Raw genomic sequence first — 19,828 nt, 5'->3', positions numbered from 1 at the left:
TACGATATTTTGCCTTGAACCAGTCACATTTCGTATTAAAACTACACTGGTTTGATATTCAACTAATCGTTTAGTTTTTTGAACAATTCTCGGTTTTCTACCCAGAATCCGGTGATTCTATACCGATGAGCAGAAATCATTTAAAAACCAGAATCTTTATGTTATAGAAATTCGTTATTGTTTTTACTTTGAAACGATCGGAACGAAAACGGAATATCACGAATGATTCTATCTTTCGTAACCTGATGGATGTTAAAAATGGATATATCGTACTGAATCATTCAGTGGATGCTAAAAAATTGAAAAATTGATACTTTAAATACACACTCTTTAAATTGTAGAATTAGAACTGTTACTATTGTTTCTCTAATGAATGCCCTCTCAAGTATCACATGGCTGCAATAAACTGCTTGAAAACCAAGATGTTGATACGAAACAAAGTTTTAAATATATTTAATTAAACTTGGTTTTAGTCTTGATTATTGTTTCTGTTGCTAAGTATTTTAATCTTTTTAAATTCTCACTCATATTCATTCTATTAAATTTAAATAAAGTATAAAATAATTATATTTATGTGATTCAAATGATATATATATATATATATATATATATATATATATATATATATATATATATATATATATATATATATATATATATATATATATATATATATATATATATATATATATATATATATATATATATATATATATATATATATATCAGGTTCGATACTGACTCGATTTTCATTTCAGTAATGTTGAGACTGAGTTCAAAACTGGCTTCAAACAAACGGTTTGACAACAGTTAGGGTGGAAACTGGGTGCGACTTTCCTCAATGAAAGTGATATTAATTGCCATTTTTTGCGGATTTGCTATAAATTAAATGTGTGTTTTTAAAGTTGCGCTGCCCCTTCGCGTTTCGCGTACGAATTTCTCGACGGAAGACGGAAGTTATTACTTTTTCATTTCTTGAACTAAATCGATTTGACAGATAGGATTCACACCAAAAGAGTCAGTAATGTTTACCGAAGTTCTTCATTATTATTCATTAATTCACTAAAAATCGGTAAATATTACACTTAATTGGGAGAATGCAATGACATTTCAAAGTTAACAGATCAGTGAAATAAAAGCAAAAGTTCAGTGATATTTTTATATGATTTACTGAAATCTGGTAATTTAATGATAAGTGACTATGTATTGGATCGAATTTACAGATCATATAGTGAAAATATGTTTTTACAATTCATAATCGTGAAAATATTTATTGAACATCGAATGAGAAATTTGGTGTATAATCAGCAGATTTTTATTAAACATGATTGCAAAGAGAAAAAAATAGTGTACAGTAAAGTTGTTTTCACATCAGATGAAAATCACGTAAAGTAACATTTTCTTGCTTGATATCATGAGTACCTTCTTGAAATCATGAGTTTCAAATTTCAATCCACTTCGAATCTGTTTTTCCCTTCGTCAGATGCAACATTGGAAGGTGTTGCGCAACATTGCCGTTTCGGCTGAGAACGCTTTTCGACTACGATGAACATAACCCAGCTGTTCGGCTCGCAACGACGGATTCCGCTATTTTCACACGCGACATTCGGCTGCTAGAAACCGCCTGCTAGAAACGGCCTGCGAAGCAAGCACATCACAGCGAAAAGGATCAAAAGTGCTCAAGTTACTGAGTAGAACAGCAGCATTGATTGAGGTAGTGTTACGTTAATCGCGGATTTCGGAAAATCGGGTCAAAGACACGGATCGGTTCGAACGGTCAGTAGCGATTAGAAATATACCAGTGCGAATCAGTGAATTCAGTTGAAATATACCCAGGACCATTGAGATAAAACTGTATATTTAGCAGGTAAGGAAGCGTTCAGCTCTGATGTTTCCCGGATTTTCCATGGGAAAAATCGTTCGTATGTGCATAAGTGAGTTTCTATTCGAAACAGGCGCCGCTCGTTTCGAATTTACTAGAACGACATTTCGTTATCAAAAAAAAAACAATGTTTTAGTGATATTTTGATTGATCGATTCGGTTCCGTGGAAGAAAGAACGGAGGTTGTCACAGTGCTAGCCCGTCCACCAACACATTCAAGGTCATTCCCGGCATAAAATTGGCATTCTCATGTCGCGCTGCTTCGCACCGCTTGCTTGCATATACCTTGCCAAGCATACACTGTTGCCAGTAAGGTTATATTTTTTCCCCCGGGGTGAATAGTAAAAATTTAGATTTTCCTAGAAATGTGATTCGTGTTTTTACATACTACGGCACAGGGAAAATTTTTATCGAGCGCTCCAAATTTGACTCTATGGACAGAGAGACCGCGTAGATGACCGACGATCCGGACGGAAGGAGGTGTCGGTTGAAAAGCGAATATGTTCATAGTTGCTGCACTGCTTGGATGCAGTTTTGTTATCAACAGTTGAAACCTTTTTTTATGAATTATGTTTTATGATATATTTTTGAATATACCCGAAATATAACAAAAGTTCTATAAGGCGTCAAAATGGTTAAAGTTTTCTTATGTGACAAAATCAGAAATTCCTGTATGCCTATTATGGACGCAGATCCAAATTTCAATCAAATTATTCATATCCGAATAGGATAAAAAAGTGTTTATATCAACCTATGATTCACTCTAACGAAATCGAGTTCACACTGAACAGCAGTGATGCGACCAAACCCGATACAAAAATCTGGTTGCCATGTCATTGAACTTATTTTCAACAAACGGTTTCAAAATGAGTAAATGCAAAGAAAAGATTTGAAAGTGCACTTCATAGAAGCAAGAATATTGATCATTTTTGTATAGCGAAGCATTTCTTACAAAGGAAAAAAAATATTTGTTTTACACTTCGTCTTCGTTTTATCGGTTCATTAGCAGTTTATTTAACATAAACCGCTAATAAGCAGACATAAAGTAAATGTTTTTTTTTGCAAATCTCTCATTTGCACCTGTGTCATGTCTTTAGGTGGTTGACTCGTCAATGCATTAGCAGTTTATGTTGCCCTGTTTTCTGGTAATGCTAGAGATATTTAAGAGGTTTTTTTTATAGTAGTCATGTCATTATGTTATATTGCTGATTATTTGACTTCCAATTTACGAATTGTGATGAAATCGGATAAAATATTTTCGCTTAGGCTTCAAGAAACAATATGACGGACAAATTAGTTCGGCAACTGTTACAGCGCCGCGAAAATTGGAAGCGAATGCACCAATTTTAATCTTATTATTTGAGTCAATACATCGATCAACCTTACTCTAACTAATGGTTTTAGAATATGAAATGAATGGGAACACTCAACTTTTGTAGTAAAATTCTAGAATGAATTTATAAATAAAAAATCAGCTGTTTCTATTTTCCTACTTCTTTCCGGACAATACCAGTCTGAAAACCGTGTTGTACTCACGGGCAGTTGAAGTGAACTACTAAAGACAAAAATGGTTCGATTATAATAAATTGTTATTGTAAATTTTCGTCTCCTATTTTTCATTGCAAAGTTTCGTTTTTATCTCATTTGTGAATTGTGGTACTAACCAAACGGTTCTGCTGGTAAGACAAAACTGATATGAACAGCAGACAACAGTTTTGAGTATTACAAGAGATTTATTTTATGTAAGAAGAAAACAAGATATATTTTTATTACTTCTAATAGTGAAAATATAGAACTACTAAACGATAACTAACTTATATTCTACGTTTCGTCTTCGATTTTTCCAAGCCGAACTGTTCAATTTGAACCGCAAAGCAGACGTAAAAAGCTGTACGTAATCTGCAACCAGAAGTTTTATTATTTATAAAATTCAATCAAATCTATGCAAGCACATAGTTATTTTTTTCCCTGGAGTAAGAAGCTATGCCTAAATTCCCTAACGACTTCGTTTTTCTTGATCATTTAAGACATACAAAGCTTCTATGTCTTCCGACTGTAGCACTAATACCTGTTTGCTAAAAACGCGGCCTAAATTAGTCTCCTATTGAACGGAAATGCTTATAAATCTTTCAGCCAGCGTCGAGCAGAACTGACCCCATTAACTGGCACATCCGATGCCGAAATCGGGGCTGGAGCGCGATCGATATAATTGAAGAAGAGAGGGAGTTCTAGGCTGCTAGTAATTGAACAGAAACATGCAAAACTTGTTGTTATGCTTTGTTTCCGGTTTACCTTTAACAACCGGCAGGCGCAACCAATGAGAGTAAGAGCGAAAGTTGGACGAAAGTTTTTTTTATTCATGGTAAATCCTAATTTTATTTAAGCACCCGTTCTAATATTGATCGAAATGTTTTTCCAAGAACGCAGGGTTGTTCAGTTACCTATTGTTATCTTTTTTCTTGAAATATGCGTTTCAAAAAAGTGATGGAAACACTTTCTGTAACAATAATTATTGTCATTATTTGTGGCATGTTTACTAATTTTTTATTTGTTATTTTTATGTTTCGTCTTTGACTCATCAGTGCAGAGCAGTTCAAATTGAACTGCTTAGTGCTAAACTCGGCAGTTCAATTTGAACCGCTAAGTAGACGTAAAGTTTCTGCTATTTACAGATCACTTATTGTTTTGCAACGGAGTGCAATGTCTTTTCTGACGTGCCGAGCGAAAACGTGTTTTCGACTATTTCTGGCCGATGCAGGTTTGGTCATTTAGGGGTTAGCCAAATTTTGTGCTAGGGCATTTATTTGTTTTTTTTTTGTATTTATGTATGCATTGGTAACTTATTTCGGACTGTAGATGTCTGAAACAAATAAATAGTCGTTAGATAACTTCAAGCTTACCGTAATGCCATGTTTGGAATACATGAATTTTTTAAACTGACACGATGCTCTTGAAATGGGTCCTAAACTATCAAATCCGTCCTAATTGAAAATTAAATTAAATAGTCTCATTATGTACGGTCTCCATGTTAATTGGAATATGAATTCTCGACTTCAGAATTTATAAGTGCAACGACTACATAGAAAACGAATTTATGTCTACACGATCAACATCTACAAACCTACTATTTTATCTCGGCGAATGACAGTAAGGTTAAAACCAAGAGTGAATAAAGCAACAGAACGTAATAAAAACCTAGCGTCTTACATATCTTTTATCATCCATTACCTACAATTGTGTGTACAAGTTGACTTTCTAAAGTACCTCAAGGAAGTCATCCTGGACCGCTTATATTTTTTATTCTTCCTCAATGATCTGAACTGTTCAGGGAAATGGTTCAAGGTATCATTTGTTGATGACCTCAGACATATGACATTTGATGAAAGAAACCTGTTTTAATCCACCTAGTGGTGTTATGATAACTCATAAAACTCATGTTTTCATTACTATTGAATAAGAACGATAAAGTTTGTTTGGGTGAACATTAGAATAACTTTTTAACTGTTTCGACCCTAGGTTAATAAGTATTCTTCTTTTTTTGCACTTCCGCTCTATACGACGGTTTAAAATGGTAAACACATCCCATCCTGTTGTTTCGGAACCGGATGTGAAATCTGAACAAAGATCAAAAGCAATCTATTTTTACAGACGTTGACTCTATTTGAGTTTAAGTTTATGAAAATCGACTCAGCTGTTTCTGAGAAAATTAGGTTCCGTTTTCCAGTTTTCGATCACTATTTCCTTCCGGAACTGGAAGCTGGGAACCGGTAAATTTAGAACATTTTTTACCTTTGTAATTGCGGAACCGGAAGCCCAATCTGGATAAAATTCTACATCAACTTATAAAAACAATACTTTTCATTAAAATCTGAGTTTGCGAAAATCGGGCTGGCCGTTTCTAAGAAATTGGAGTAATTTTCGGTTTGAAGCACACTTGGCTTGATTATTCCATGCCATGTATAAAACATGTTTCTGGAAATGAAATTTTAATACTTACTATCCTCTAACTCCGGAATCGGAAGCCGCATTGATAGGATTTTATGGGGTTCTAAGACGTTTCATTTGAATCTAAGTTTGTGAAAATTGGGTGAGCGATCTCTAAGAAAATCGAGTGCTCGTTTTTAGTTCATTTTGCACATTTTATCCCGTAACTCTCGAACCAGAAGTCGGATTCAGATGAAATTTAATAGCACGTTCTGAAACTACAAGGCCTTTAAATTGAATCTAAGTTGAAGGAAATCGGTTGAGCGATCTCTGAGATATTCGAGGGCTTTTTTTCTTCATATTTGTTTCAACATTTTGTCCACCACAACACCACTCCCGAACCGAAAGTTCGATACGGATAAAATTCAATTAAAACCTATCGGACCAAGAGACCTTTCATTTGAATCTAAGTTTGTGAAATTCAGTCCAGCCATCTACGAGAAAATCGAGTGCACATATTGGACACACACACACACGGAGACACGTACAAATGGTATTTAACACTCGGCCCTCCTGGCCTGGCCTCGGTTCAATAGTCGGTTTTCACAGTGATTGCATACCCGATTAGATATTCGAAACAAGCTTATAACAAATTGAGATATGTATTTCACATAGCAAAATTTATTTTAAATTTGGTTGGTTAGTTGTTAAAATAACAAAAATTATAAATAAAATTGGTCTAGGTGATAACAAAATTGTAACAAACGTTGATATGTTATTATTAGCATTATATCAGAATTAAATGTTGTAGGACCCATTTTATGGAGCGTAAGATTTTGCAGTGCATTTCTAAAAATAGCTTTCGTTATAAAACATGCAATTGCATACATTCAGGCGATTTGACTTGACAGAAACAACATCCAGTAGCGGGAATCGGATTCGAACCGGGGAGATTGGGATTACCAACTCATACTTCAAATACACTGAGGTTTTTTATGCGCTGGTTACGCGAATTTTCAAAGCCATCCGGTATTCTTGTTTTGTCTTGGAAATGCATGAAACGTCGAGATTTTGTGTAATCCCATTTTTTGAAAAGTAAATTCATGCATTTCTAAGACATTTGACATAAAAAAAATCGATTCTCGTCGCAGTCATTTTTTTCAATTTTGTTCTGAGATTACAACAGATCTGGACGTTCTTTAGTTTATCGTTCTTTTTATATGCGGATTACTGAAGATACTCGGCTCCAAGGTCGATTTTTGTCAAAAGTTTCTGAGATTGCGGTTTTTTACGAGAATTCCCAAAGTTACACTCGTTTTTTTGCGCGGATTCCCAAATAAACTCTTATCTGTGGCAACGAAAAAGTAACAGAATCAGTAGTTTTGTTTTGGAAAGTTCAACAATTTTATTTTCAGACATAAAGTCAACACCCTGAGTGCTCATTAATGTTTCTTTAGTCTGATCTTCAATATCGTCAATAACTTTTAGATAGGCAAAGCAAAGCAAAGTCTTGGCATTACATTTCTTTTTGTGAAGTTTGGCCTTTCTGTTTCAACAGACTTCGCGAGCCGATTCTTAGCGTACAGAACCATTGCATAACTAGTACTATGGATCCTACTGACACTACACGGAACGACCGAAATTAGCTCTGCGCCTAATTCGTATTACTGTTTTTGAATTAGTTGATTTTAACAACAAAATTTTCAAAATAACTATAAAATTACTGTGCTGAAAAAAACTCTTATTTTTAGAGAATGTGTTTAGTTGGCGAATATTCTGGACACAAACCAGCAATATTTCAATCCAACACGAAATTCCCATTGACAACTAATTTCGTTATTAAAATCAGAAACTTTGATTCTATTTATCTATCACCGTCATTACTGAAGGACAGCAGTGTCAAAGCAAAACAATCCATTAAAAAGCTAAAAGGGACAGTCTTGTTGAAACTGCTCGCAAATTGTTTAGATGTTTTTCGCATGTGTTACGATATATCCCTATATAATTTTCTAAACCGATATGTAAAAATGACGTAAACTGTTAGTGGAAAGTGTATTTATTCAGAATTTGTGCGCACTTGAAGCGATTGTGCGTAATAATGTTTTTACGCGGAACAGTGATGTGAATTTCGAATGTTTCACTCTAATTATGATGAAGGTTTTTTGTATCTTCAAACCTTCCGAGCTGCGCCGTCCGGTGTACTATTTGTATTCGGTTTTTGTTTTCCGAGTGCTCAAAGTTTTCAGTGAGAATGAAGAAACAGTGATTTAGAAGAAAAAAAATTCAAAAAGATGTTTACGTTTCGTTTATGTCTTTTTCTCCAACACAACATCGTATTTATACCTGCCAATATAGAAAAGACAACCGCGTCTGAATTTTTTTCGGCAGTAGTGTGCCATCTAGTGGCTAGTAGTCATTAAGGTGTTACCGTTTCGGTGACAGGGCGCCATATAGCTGCAGATTGCAGAAGCCAATTCAACCATTCATATTGGTTGAAAACAACATTATATTTCTTTAATTCAACTAAAAAATTAGTTGACTGGATATGAAGTGTGCCTTAGCTAAGAAATGACAGTACGTTTAATTTGTGAATTCAACTAAAAAAAATAGTCATTTCAACAAATATTTTATTATTATTAAGGGAATGAGAATAAAAAATCTAAATCAGCAAAAGTAAGATTTTTTTAGTTGTCTCAAAAAATAACTAACTAAAATCAGCAAATCAACTAAATTTTTCGCGAAAATGCTGATTTCGGTCGTTCCGTGTAAGAATCTTTCCAGGTCGGGGCTCGAACATACAACAACTGGCTTGTAAGACCAGCGTCCTATGCATTGAACCACAAACCTGGAAAGGACTGTACTCTAAAAAAAATGCAACAGATAAAAATGATCATCTAAAATTTATTTTAAGTCGGTTTTTTTCAAACTCAAGTATTAAATACACACCTATTAGCTACGTTTTTGTGAGGTTGTTTATTCAACCACCTCTTCTAGGGTAAATGCCCGTACAATTGACTTGACACTACTCACTAAACTCTGTGCAAAACTTGCGCCATCTTTCTTATACACTTTCATCCACTCTTTTTTTTCAAATCATCATGTTTAAGAACTTCCTTATTTTCCGAACATTGTCGTTGGCTTCGTACCACTCCATCACAGGTTTCGTGTATCACCACAATGGCAGTTCTTGCAAAAATAGAGTGTTACCTTCGTGGCACCGAAGAAAGGACAACTGGTGTTTCTGAAGAAATCCTTTTTTGGTCGTTGATGTTGTCGGTTGTTTTGTACGGCTTGTAGAGATTGCCGCACCCACAGATCGCCAGCCACACCATGTACTTATTGGCATAATGTTCGATCTTCTTCGTTCGAAACTTCTCCTTAACATTCCGTGGATTTGCGTGATGTTCGCTTTAATGTACATCTCGTTGTCCATTTTTTTTTTTTCAATAATATAATATATTTTTAGGCACACTGCTTAAGCTCTAAGATGCCAAGGGTATTTTCTAATCTTAATTAACAACTAACTTAAAACTAGAATAGTATCATTAGATTATGTCGTCTTTGATTTTCTAGAATCCATTGTATGTTGCATGGGTCTTCCAGATGGCGCTATCTATGGCCGTTTCCTTTCGGTTCGTGTGGGTCCGCGGGCCCGGCGGGTGGCCCGCATGCTGGTCATCGACTGGAGCGTAGAACCATAGGCGGTGATGGTGATGTTACGGAAGAGAATGAAAAAAAAGTAAATATTGTGGAAACCGAGGTAAAAAGGGGGTATGGAAACAAAATGTCTGAAAACTACAAAGATCTAATTAGTTGCCATCGAGATGGTGAAGAGACGGAGAAAGGGGGAACTCGTTGTCCATTATGATGCATTTTCGGTTTCAACAACTACTCGCGGTGCAGCGATATAAGATATAATCCCGAAATAAGGTTTGAAACTGACTCGAATTTCAGTTCAATAATGTTGAAGCTAGGTTCGGAACTGGCTTCAAACATACGGTTCGACAGTAGTTAGGATGGAAATTGGGTTAGGTTTGACATCAAACCGAAACGACATAAAGAAAAAAGTTGAAGGAAGGTTCAGGTTCATTTCGCCGAATCACGGTTTGATCGTAAAATTTATTTATGTATTATAACAACCGGATAAATTTCTCCCACAAGCTTTAGGTTGTAAAGTATGCGTTTGAATATGTAGATTACGTGTTGTCAAATATGAAAAGGACATTTGAACGTTCCAAAGAAAAGCAAAGACTTCGCAGTCAACTTATAAGTGTAAAGGACTATTGCATGGTCAGTACCACGGTTCTACGGACACATAGAATACTTCCATAAGTTAAGACTGGAAATGGAAAAAATATGCACTCACTTTTTTTGGCTTAATCGATTTTCACAAACTAAGATTCAAATAAAAGGACTTATAGCCTGCTATTGAATTTCATTTGGTCTCATAGTCTGCTATTGAATTTCATTTGGATCCGACTTCCGGTTCCGGAGTTACATGGTAATATGTGAAAATTAGAGAAAAAGTGTTCACTTATTTTTCTCTGAAACGATTCAACCGATTTTTACAAAATAATATTCAAGGTCTTATAGTTTTCTAAAAATTTCTATAACATTTCATCCGGATCCGACTTCCGGTTCCGGAACTAAAGCGTGATAAGTGGAAAATTACCAATTTCATTAGTAGTTTTTTACAAACGATAGTCAAAAACAGGTACAAATCCCTTAAAACTGTCTGATAAATTCTTCTAGTTTGCAGAACTTGTTGTTTTGTTGGCATAAAAACTTAATTCGGCACTACTGGTCCCCTCTTTTCCTGTTCCGGAAGCACCGAAAGTGGTGAAGAAAATCTTCAAAAGTAGAACTCACTTCGATTTCTTTGCGATGGCTGAACCGATTTACACAAATCATGATTTTAATTGAAGCTCATATTATCTTTAATAATACTGTGAAATTTCATCCGGATCCGACTTTTGGTTCCGCAGTTACAGGGCGATGAGTGTTACAGTTTTCAAATCGCCATAAAGATTGACAATATGTACAACATCGAAAGAAGAAGAAAATACAAAACGAACGATGCGTGCTTTGTTATATTTCGTACACGCTATGAAAGAATCGAAACGGTTACGGATGTCTGCTAATGGTGTGTGATATTGGTAAAAGACGGTGCTGCGGTTGATAAAAATTTTAGCTATTCAATGATAAGTGTGACCGAAAGAATAAACGAATGTCATTGAAATAAAATTTATTCGAAAAGATATGCAATTTTCACAGCCCGTAGTGCAGTAATACCATTCCAGTTGTGTAGTGATGTCAATAATAATAATAATAATCTTACATGTTTTATGTTGCTGATTTATGCTGTTTAGCTTGACTTACATATGCAGAAGTAACAGAAACGCAGGTTCGCTTCGTTTGTTAGATTTCGTCTAATTGGTTCAATCTAAATAAAGCATGAGATAGTAAGTTTGAGCAATTTGTTACACGTGGTATGAAACGCTGAACAAGAAAACAAATTATGTCGATTGATTTTTTTTTACCGTCGAGATATGTGTGTACTGCATTCGAATAATCAAAATTCCTCAGACGTAGGATGTTTGAGCGATGGAACTCATGCAGATTCGATTCTATAGAAGTTTTGAGGTCGGTTACTACAAACGTATATACTCTTGAATAATATTTATTCGCAATATTCTTACGTAAGGAGTTTGTGCGAAAATTTTACCTTTGATAACTTACGATCTCCGAGACGAGATTAATATTTGTGTGTGTTTTAAATATTATTGCACAGGAACTATGCCATTGTCTTCTTTTTCATCAAATATCAAATGTCAAGCAAAATAAACACTATCACTATTGTCCGTGCTTCCCGTTCCAGGTCATCACCTTCAACATCGTCTCCCAGTAGATCGAACAGTAGAACACGCAGCAAAATGAGCGACCGTAAGGCAGTGATCAAGAATGCCGACATGGGCGAGGAAATGCAGCAAGATGCGGTGGATTGTGCGACACAGGCTCTGGAAAAGTACAACATCGAAAAGGTTAGTTTGCGCTTCATTTGCACCCAACCCGACACCGTCGGTTGTCCGCTGCCGATGATTAATAGCGGACGGAAAGTTTATCCATGAGCGTAATTGCCATGATGGGTCTCAGGGTTCGTGGTGGGTTGACCATTTCCCCACTAATTTTCATCTAATTATGCTTACAAAGTCACCAGTGTTTGTTTCATACCGGACTGTGTACACTGCACAAGAGGAAATTGTGTTAGGCTCTCCAACGTCGCGGTTTTTCTCTGCTCTGCTCGGAACAGTCCCTGTTTTCTCTTTTACTCTTTTCAAATGGCCCATGCACCCGAGCAAGGTCGCTAACTAGTGCCCACCACAAAACGGATGGGAGAAATGTCGGTGGGATGCGTCTGTAATAAATTTAAATTATTTTTAGAACTTTCATTTGATTGCGTTTCCTCTGTTTTCCCAAGCTCTCACGCCTCCGATGGGGTGTCGTAAATGCTACCTACCGCTATTGTAGAAATGTTGTGCAATGAAACATTGATGGTGTGTAGAAGAAAATTCTTTTAAAGTGATGCGAGATTTGAGGGGCAATATATTGATATGCAGGGATAAAATAAAGCGAAAATGTCAAAAGAGCGACAACCTTTGTTTATTTAAAATTCTATACTCGAATCCAAACAGTTGTTTGGGTTGAAGCTGTATTCAAATCAGACAGCTTAATTGTGAAGTCTATGTAGATTCGAGTCAGCTTATTCAAAGTCTTCTGTGATCGGTACCCTGTATTCTCTTCGTAGTATTGACTATCAAAAACACAAGTCCATTATTTTACTCTTCAGTGAATTTTCTTTGGCAATACACTTTAGCAGCAAATATGTATATCCAATGGCATATAAGTGATTATGGCAGCGGTTTCCTTTCGAATACCGTCCGTTCGGTCGGTAGATCCTTTACTGTATATGAAAATGATGCCGGTGACGTTGCAGGCCACCAGCTGGGGCAGTAATGATAGAAGAAAATGCTGCCACCAGTGACATTGGCCTGCTTGAAACCGATTGACCTTTTCGCAGCTGTTCCTTAGACCGAAAAGGGGGTTTGGTGCTCATATCGACTGGAAAAAATGAGGACAACCAAGCAGATGAAATTAGCTCATTAGCGAGAACAGCAGAAATGTGCAGACGGCGCGCTTCTTCATTCTTGTCACTAATCAATCACTTGCTCACAGTTGAACCGTTCCGATGATGCAAGAATAGTTGGATTTTCGTTTCCATTTGTGATAGTCGATGTACCAAGATTGTTGTCTAGATTTCTTTGATTTGAATTAAACCTATACTTTCTCCATCTCGAAACAGAGATGTCTTGAATAATTCTGATATTTAACATACACACCAAGAAAAAATCGTGTAAATTTACGTCTTCTTAGTCCGACATATACGAGCATTAAAAATGACTCATTTTCACAGTAGATTCAATGCAAGCATGGTGCTGAAGCATGAAAATTTACACGTCTGCTTTAAAAGTAGTGTATGTTCGACACATATATAAATCATTCTTGTAAAATTTAGTCATTTTACAAATTACATTTCTATGATTTGAGTCATATGCGGATTTACGTCACCGGTAAATTTCCTAATTTTTTGCCGTGATAGCTACTCGCTTCGTGTGAATTTACGTCACGATAGACGCACATGAATAAGGAGCACCGTAATTCACTTAATTTTACATTTCATCTCAAAGCAAGTAGAAATGAATCATTCATAGCTTTCATTGAATCATTCATAGGGTTCATAGCTAAACACAACTAGTTTAGCTAGTTGACATCGAAACAGACACAATATTTATTTTACACGTTCAAAGATGTAATACTCTGTCATTAGCCGAAAAATTACGGCCTGCTTGAATTTACATCAAATGCAAGTTTAATTTTTTCTAAGAGTATAACAATAATTAACTTGACATATGACGTATCGCTTCCAAAGACACAATTCCGGCGTACAAAAGAGGAAATATTTCTTACTTACGGCCCCTAAAACTTGCGCTCACGGTTCCGATAAACGGAATCAGTGCGGTGGAATTTTATTGTCGTATGAAATTATTTGATGAAAATGAAATGTCTATTGAACTATTGATATGACACTATGTGACTTGAAAGATTGTTATAGCATACGGGGTACATGCTCTATTGGTCGCGACTTGTGAACGTTGGTTTAAACGATTTGAAACTAAGGATTCCAGTGTAAAAGACAATAACACACAGATCAAACCAGAACATTTGAACAAGCCGAATTACAAGGATTGATGTACGAAGACAATAGCCAAACTCAAAAAACAAATGACGGAGATGGTGAATATGAGATCCTCATTTGCTTAACGATAGACAGCAGGAAAAATGAAAAATGACGTGCAACATTCTGTGTTTTCGGCATGAAACGAAGAGTTTTCTGTTTCGGGTCGTGACGGGAGATTAGAAATGGATTTATTTTGAGTAGGGTAACGGCTCCCTATTTCATCTGAGCTCCTATTTCCATCTCATCCCTACACCTCATTACTTTGAACATGAATAATTTTTTACAACCTACCTGAACCAAACTGTGAAATACTTTAAAATGATTATAAAAGCTATTGTCACTCTTTTCCATTGAAAGAAATGGTTTTAAAAACTTCGGTGATCGTTTTTTTTTCATTTAAAATAAACTCATTTTGCAATTTAGGACACATTTACGTCTCAAGATTTACAGTTCGTCATGCTTCTGAATATCTACTATTCGATTCGTCTCAAAACATGATCACTATTTCGCACAATTACACTACCTTCGAATGCTGGATGACTTCATAATTAGTAATGTTCACTTGCCACTTGTTTAATTAACGATTAAAAACTTCAAAAATTACCCGACAAGCAATGAAAGTCTTCAAACATATGAGATGAAAGTTTTTCACTTAGTTCACTTGATTGCACTTTGTTTTCATCTCATTTGGTTTCGCAAAGTTACAAAACAAAAATTGTTTTTCTTCTTCAAATTATCATCAAAAAGTATGTTTTTGGTATCCGTGACATTAGTTTAATAATATAATTGATATTAATATTTCAATAACACTGTTTCGGCTTCGAATATTACCAGAAAGAGCGTGTTAAATACTAATGAAATAACCATTGTGGCAAATCTAGTATCACTGGTTTCATTCCGCTATACGTCAACATAACGCTGTTAAGTGTGTGTGTTTCATCGGCTGTGCACAGAGATGCCAAATGATTTCATAGAAAATATGTATTACTGCATATATTACATATATTACTGTCTATATCTGCTCTATCTGTTTCCACTAATAAAATTATGTTAAGAGATAGTTCTTTATTTCCACTTTAACATGTGATTTGTCCGTTGATTAATAAACTTTTAAAGAATCACTGAAATCAAATACTAACAGATACTCAGAGAGAAAAGTCTAATTTTTACTTCTCACTTTTTATGAACCTGTACAAATCTGTATGAAATTCAGGCATCACTGGCTCTGCATTTTGTTATAAGTAGGGCTAATGCCTAAATAGTAACAATTTCTCTTTTTGGTCCCAGGCGCAATTTCTCTTTGTTTACTTTCTCTTTCGATTATTACGGTCCCATCAGCAATCCTTCCTTCTAATACTTCACATAGGATAATAGCAAAAACCATCAAATATCGATATGCACAGTAGAATTTATTGGAAATAACTGGAACTTGCCATTGAAAGAGAGAGCAAACTAAGAAAAACTGTCATTTGCACTTGGGACCTTTTCTAATGTTCATCGAGTTTCACTCACAATCCATTGAGAGAATTATTAACTGGCACACCTGGTAAATTATACCCAGCTGAAACACGGTTGAATGGCCTTTGCAAGCCAATAACAGTACCGTTCGTGTCGTAGTTGGTACGTCTTATTGGAAGTCGAAGTAACTTTATTTCTTTGCCCTCTGCGAAGATTCTTATTTGTCCCTAGAGAAATACTGCGTTTTCTGAGTTGCGACGATAAACGAGGATCAGTCAGAGAAAAGCTGACATCATTAAAGTACAGTGAAAATATTAAAGACCCGAGATGGCTACCCTGTGGTATTCCGAAAAATACGATGAACTCTTCGGAAATGTGATCATCAATATTAATTGCTAAAGGAAGATTCCACAGGTGTCACAGTCAGCATATCTCTTCTCACTTAATTCGCCGTCAACTCAAGATTGACGTCTAAATATCTCAAGAACGATTGAAGCAAAGTTGTTTCTTTCAATCTGTAGATTTATATTCTGACGTCGAAATTTGCCAGACAGTGACGAAATAGTAGATTTTTTTTATTACTTTGGTTAGATGAAATTTATTTTCTTTTTAAGCGACGTTTGACTTGTTTAAACGGCGCAAATCAACAAAAATCCGACTTCCTTTGACTTTCATCTTGAGAACGGCTCCTTCTAGAAGGAAGTTCATTACGAGCAATTTTTTCTTTTAGTCTATAGAATTGTATTGTATTGTACATATTTTAAAAATCAGCCTTGAGTCGAATTGGTTTCTTGAGATTGCTTCTTTGCAAATCGGAGATAAAATCACCAGTTTAGTGCAAATCAAGAGCAATATGATTAACTTTGTGCAAAATTCGCACTTAACGAGTGCGAAAATAAAGTCAGCATTTGACTGCTTCGTTTTCGAGAAAAATTCTCCGGACAGTGTTTAATATTGTAGAGAATTTCACAATTTGGCCTTTCTGAATGCCACAAATGAATCCCGTACAGCATTTTGATAATTTATTTCACTGTAATATGCAAATCCGAAATGATATAATCGACATCAATATTCTATACGTGGCTATTTTTGTAGCCGTTGAGACCGTTCATTTGTAAAAAAGCTATAAACGAAATTACGAATCAAACGAAAGGCGGGTGGGTAATGTCACAGACATAACTGGAGGACGTGAATACGAATAAAACTGACATTTTTCTTTCACACAGATAATCACTCGTATTGATAGGTTGTGTGGATTTTGCAACTTTTATAACTACTATCTGTTGCCTTTAAGGATACCAACTTTTATCATATTAATTAAACACTGTTAAGAAATTCAAATATTCAATCAAAAATTCTATCCAGTGTAACAAACACGGGTTGCTAGTGAGCAAATTTCGCCGAATTCGCAACGATTCAACGATTACAAAGCTACGATCAAAAACGGAGTAACAAACATTATATCGATGTATGATTTTGAAGAATCAAAAGAAAATTGATAACCGAAGAACAACAAACGAATGGATCCACCCTGAAACACGTATAATTCCGGAAGCTGCACAGCACAGACTCTGTATACTGCACAGTCGAACTACTAAATGAGAGTTGTGATTTATAACTCGGCAAATATTTTGTTCTTTTTTCTGTGCTAGTTAAAACAAAAAAACACAAGCATGTTATCCTCAAAGTACAAACACAATAATGAAACAGTTTGAGTATTCGGTAAAAAAATTGCGGTTATGTGGTGTGGATAAGTTTTTTGAGAGTTATACAACTGGTGCAATAGTAGGTTCGAGTATAATGGGGGGAAACACTATACAACGAAGGACGGATTCAGGATTCAGAACTTTTCACATGACCAAACATGTATCTAAAAATAATAGAATACCGACAAAATTAGCAAAACTTTTTCATTGGCATTACCTTAGGTCACAGTTGGGGGGTAGCAGACCATCAGGATTAGTATTCAAATTCTTCCGAACAAATTCACGTCTTGTTCAACAATACACACACATGAAAAAACATTCGAGGCATGCGATTCCAGGCACATTCCTCGGCTTTGATTTTGTCATCCTGGTTTATGTAGTGCCTTCCGCCATCAGATAACATCAGAGCAACCACCGTTCTTCCCACAGTTTGTCAAGCCGCCCTGAACGCTTCTAACCCCACGCAAACGTTGCCTTTCGGTTCACCTGTTAGGTTCACTTTGCTGGCACAACAACCCTCCGGGCCAATGCGAAATATGATAGCATCCTTTCTTCAGGCCGCCGAACATATGAACATATGTGTGTGTGTGTGAGTGCGTTTGAAAATACACCACTGTTGCCTCGATTAAGAGCTGGATTAAACTGCGGCTGACGAGAATTCCCAACCATCCGTGCGGTGGACTAGAAGTGTCATTCGTTACCATGGAGGTCTCCTTTACATTCGAGTTCGCACTAGAGGCGTAACCACTCATAATCATTAATGTCACAATCAATCGAGACAGATGTGATGTTGCTGCTGCTGCTGCTGCCGCTGTTCTCGCTTGTCACCGATGATGATGTGGCTATGCTAACAAGCCCTCAAATTGCAGACGTGTTTGCTGATGCTGATGGGGTTCAACAAGTGAGCGTAGGTTGTTTGAAATTGATCAATTATTGTAATATGGGTAATGCATCGATCTTAATTATGAGTGAATTTTTTAGACTCATCAGTGCATGGTATTTGAAATTCGACCGAAAAGCAACGTCTATTCTAATTTTGCGCGAGAAAACAAGAGCCGGCCGACTGGGCGTGTACAGATTTGTTTTTATTATTTCAAAATTTTATTCTAAATATCTATTGTGCAAAGTCAAGCTTTGGATTTATAATGTTTATCATGAACGATGCTCTGACACAGTGAACTACAAACCTCTCTTGGGTTATACTGGAAGTAGGAGCTTGTACGTCTTATTTCTATTGTTTGCCGGCAGAGTTAACCCACGTGAAATACTTCGTGCATGCATGCAATACTGGAGAAGTATCTTCTATATCAAAAACTTACACCTAGAGAAAGTATTTTATGTGTGTATATACTACAATTCAGTGTTTGACATTTTGCAAAATATAAGATGTAATAAGCAACCACTTAGGCTGCAGTAATAATGAGTGTGCGTATAACCCGTTAAGTCGTATGTATTTTTTCCCTTCCCTCTCGGGTCAGATAGGCTTTCTAATCCAATGTGCGGGGTTGGAAATCGACCCCACACGGGTTGCGTGAAATACAACGACTTACCCATTACGCTATACAAGTCCCCTGTAGGATTATATGAAAGTATTTCCTATGAATCATATTTAAGTAATTGGTAACTTTAACATGAAAATTGCTTTACATGCACCTTTAAATCTATCGATTTTTGTATTCTGTTCTAAGCAGTAAAAGATCGTACCTTTAAATTGAAATCAAAGTCTTCTGTGATAACACCCAGGCTGACAAGAAACCTTTTTTTCAAATTTCAATTTTAATCATCATTGTATTCCTCTAGAAAAGCAATAGGGGAGGCCGGGGCGAAAATAGTTTTTGGTCCTGTGACAAACATATTGCGGAAAATAATATATTCTTTCGGAGTTCGAACTGTTCGAAAGTTACAACGTTCAGCTACAAAACGGTATATGGTAGCTCGGAGTGTACCAACCTCGAAATCGAGGCGGTACGAAAGTGGCCTCATTTTGACGTAGAAAACAATCACACATGACTAAATATTGTTTGTGAATGCAATTTTTGGTCTTCATAATCTAATTCACTGTCTGGCTCAGGGAAGCATCTCACGCATGTGAAAATGTTGCCACTTGAGCGCTAAATCAGGGTGAGCTTTGTGGGAGCATTCCACGCAAACTTTGTTGTGCTGATTAAACTCAACATCTGTCCAAACCATTCGATGGCTCGGAATTTTCGCTCGTCTTTTGTGCTGTCAATGTCGAATGTGTTGTAGAAACGTACACACGTCGTCGGTAATTTGTTGAGTTTCCTAACATCAGCAAGTTTTTGTAAAAAAACTAATGAATTTTATTTTGTAAAGGGCATAGCTAACGCTCGTATTTGTACTGTATTTTACAGTATTGTACTGTATTTTCGACCCAAATACTGCGAACTGTTTTTTACCCTCAAATGTATTGCATTTTAATTTGCACTGTATTTTTACACTGAAATGTACTGTATTTTTCAAACCAAAAATAAAGCATTTTAAATCTTTAACACGTCGAATTTCGATTTCCGGCGAACGACCGCAACTTGGTTAAAGCTGGGT

General features: G+C 36.0%; 1 protein-coding gene across 3 annotated transcripts in view; it reads left to right on the top strand.

Annotated features, from left to right (window-relative positions):
* The window catches only part of LOC131427324 (dynein light chain 1, cytoplasmic), a 50,276-nt gene that overhangs the window by 3,507 nt on the left and 26,941 nt on the right, over positions 1-19,828 (top strand). For 2 of the 3 annotated variants that reach the window (XM_058590398.1, XM_058590399.1), the window contains exon 3: positions 11,685-11,847. In XM_058590398.1, the coding sequence (XP_058446381.1) occupies positions 11,685-11,847 (163 nt within the window). Of the gene's footprint in view, positions 1-1,643; positions 1,868-11,684; positions 11,848-19,828 lie in introns of those variants that run through there. The other variant, XM_058590400.1, reaches the window with a different exon arrangement.

The sequence above is a fragment of the Malaya genurostris genome, chromosome 2, assembly GCF_030247185.1.
Source record: "Malaya genurostris strain Urasoe2022 chromosome 2, Malgen_1.1, whole genome shotgun sequence".
In the NCBI taxonomy this organism is placed as follows: Eukaryota; Metazoa; Arthropoda; class Insecta; order Diptera; family Culicidae; genus Malaya; species Malaya genurostris.
This window is presented reverse-complemented; position numbering and strand designations above follow the sequence as displayed.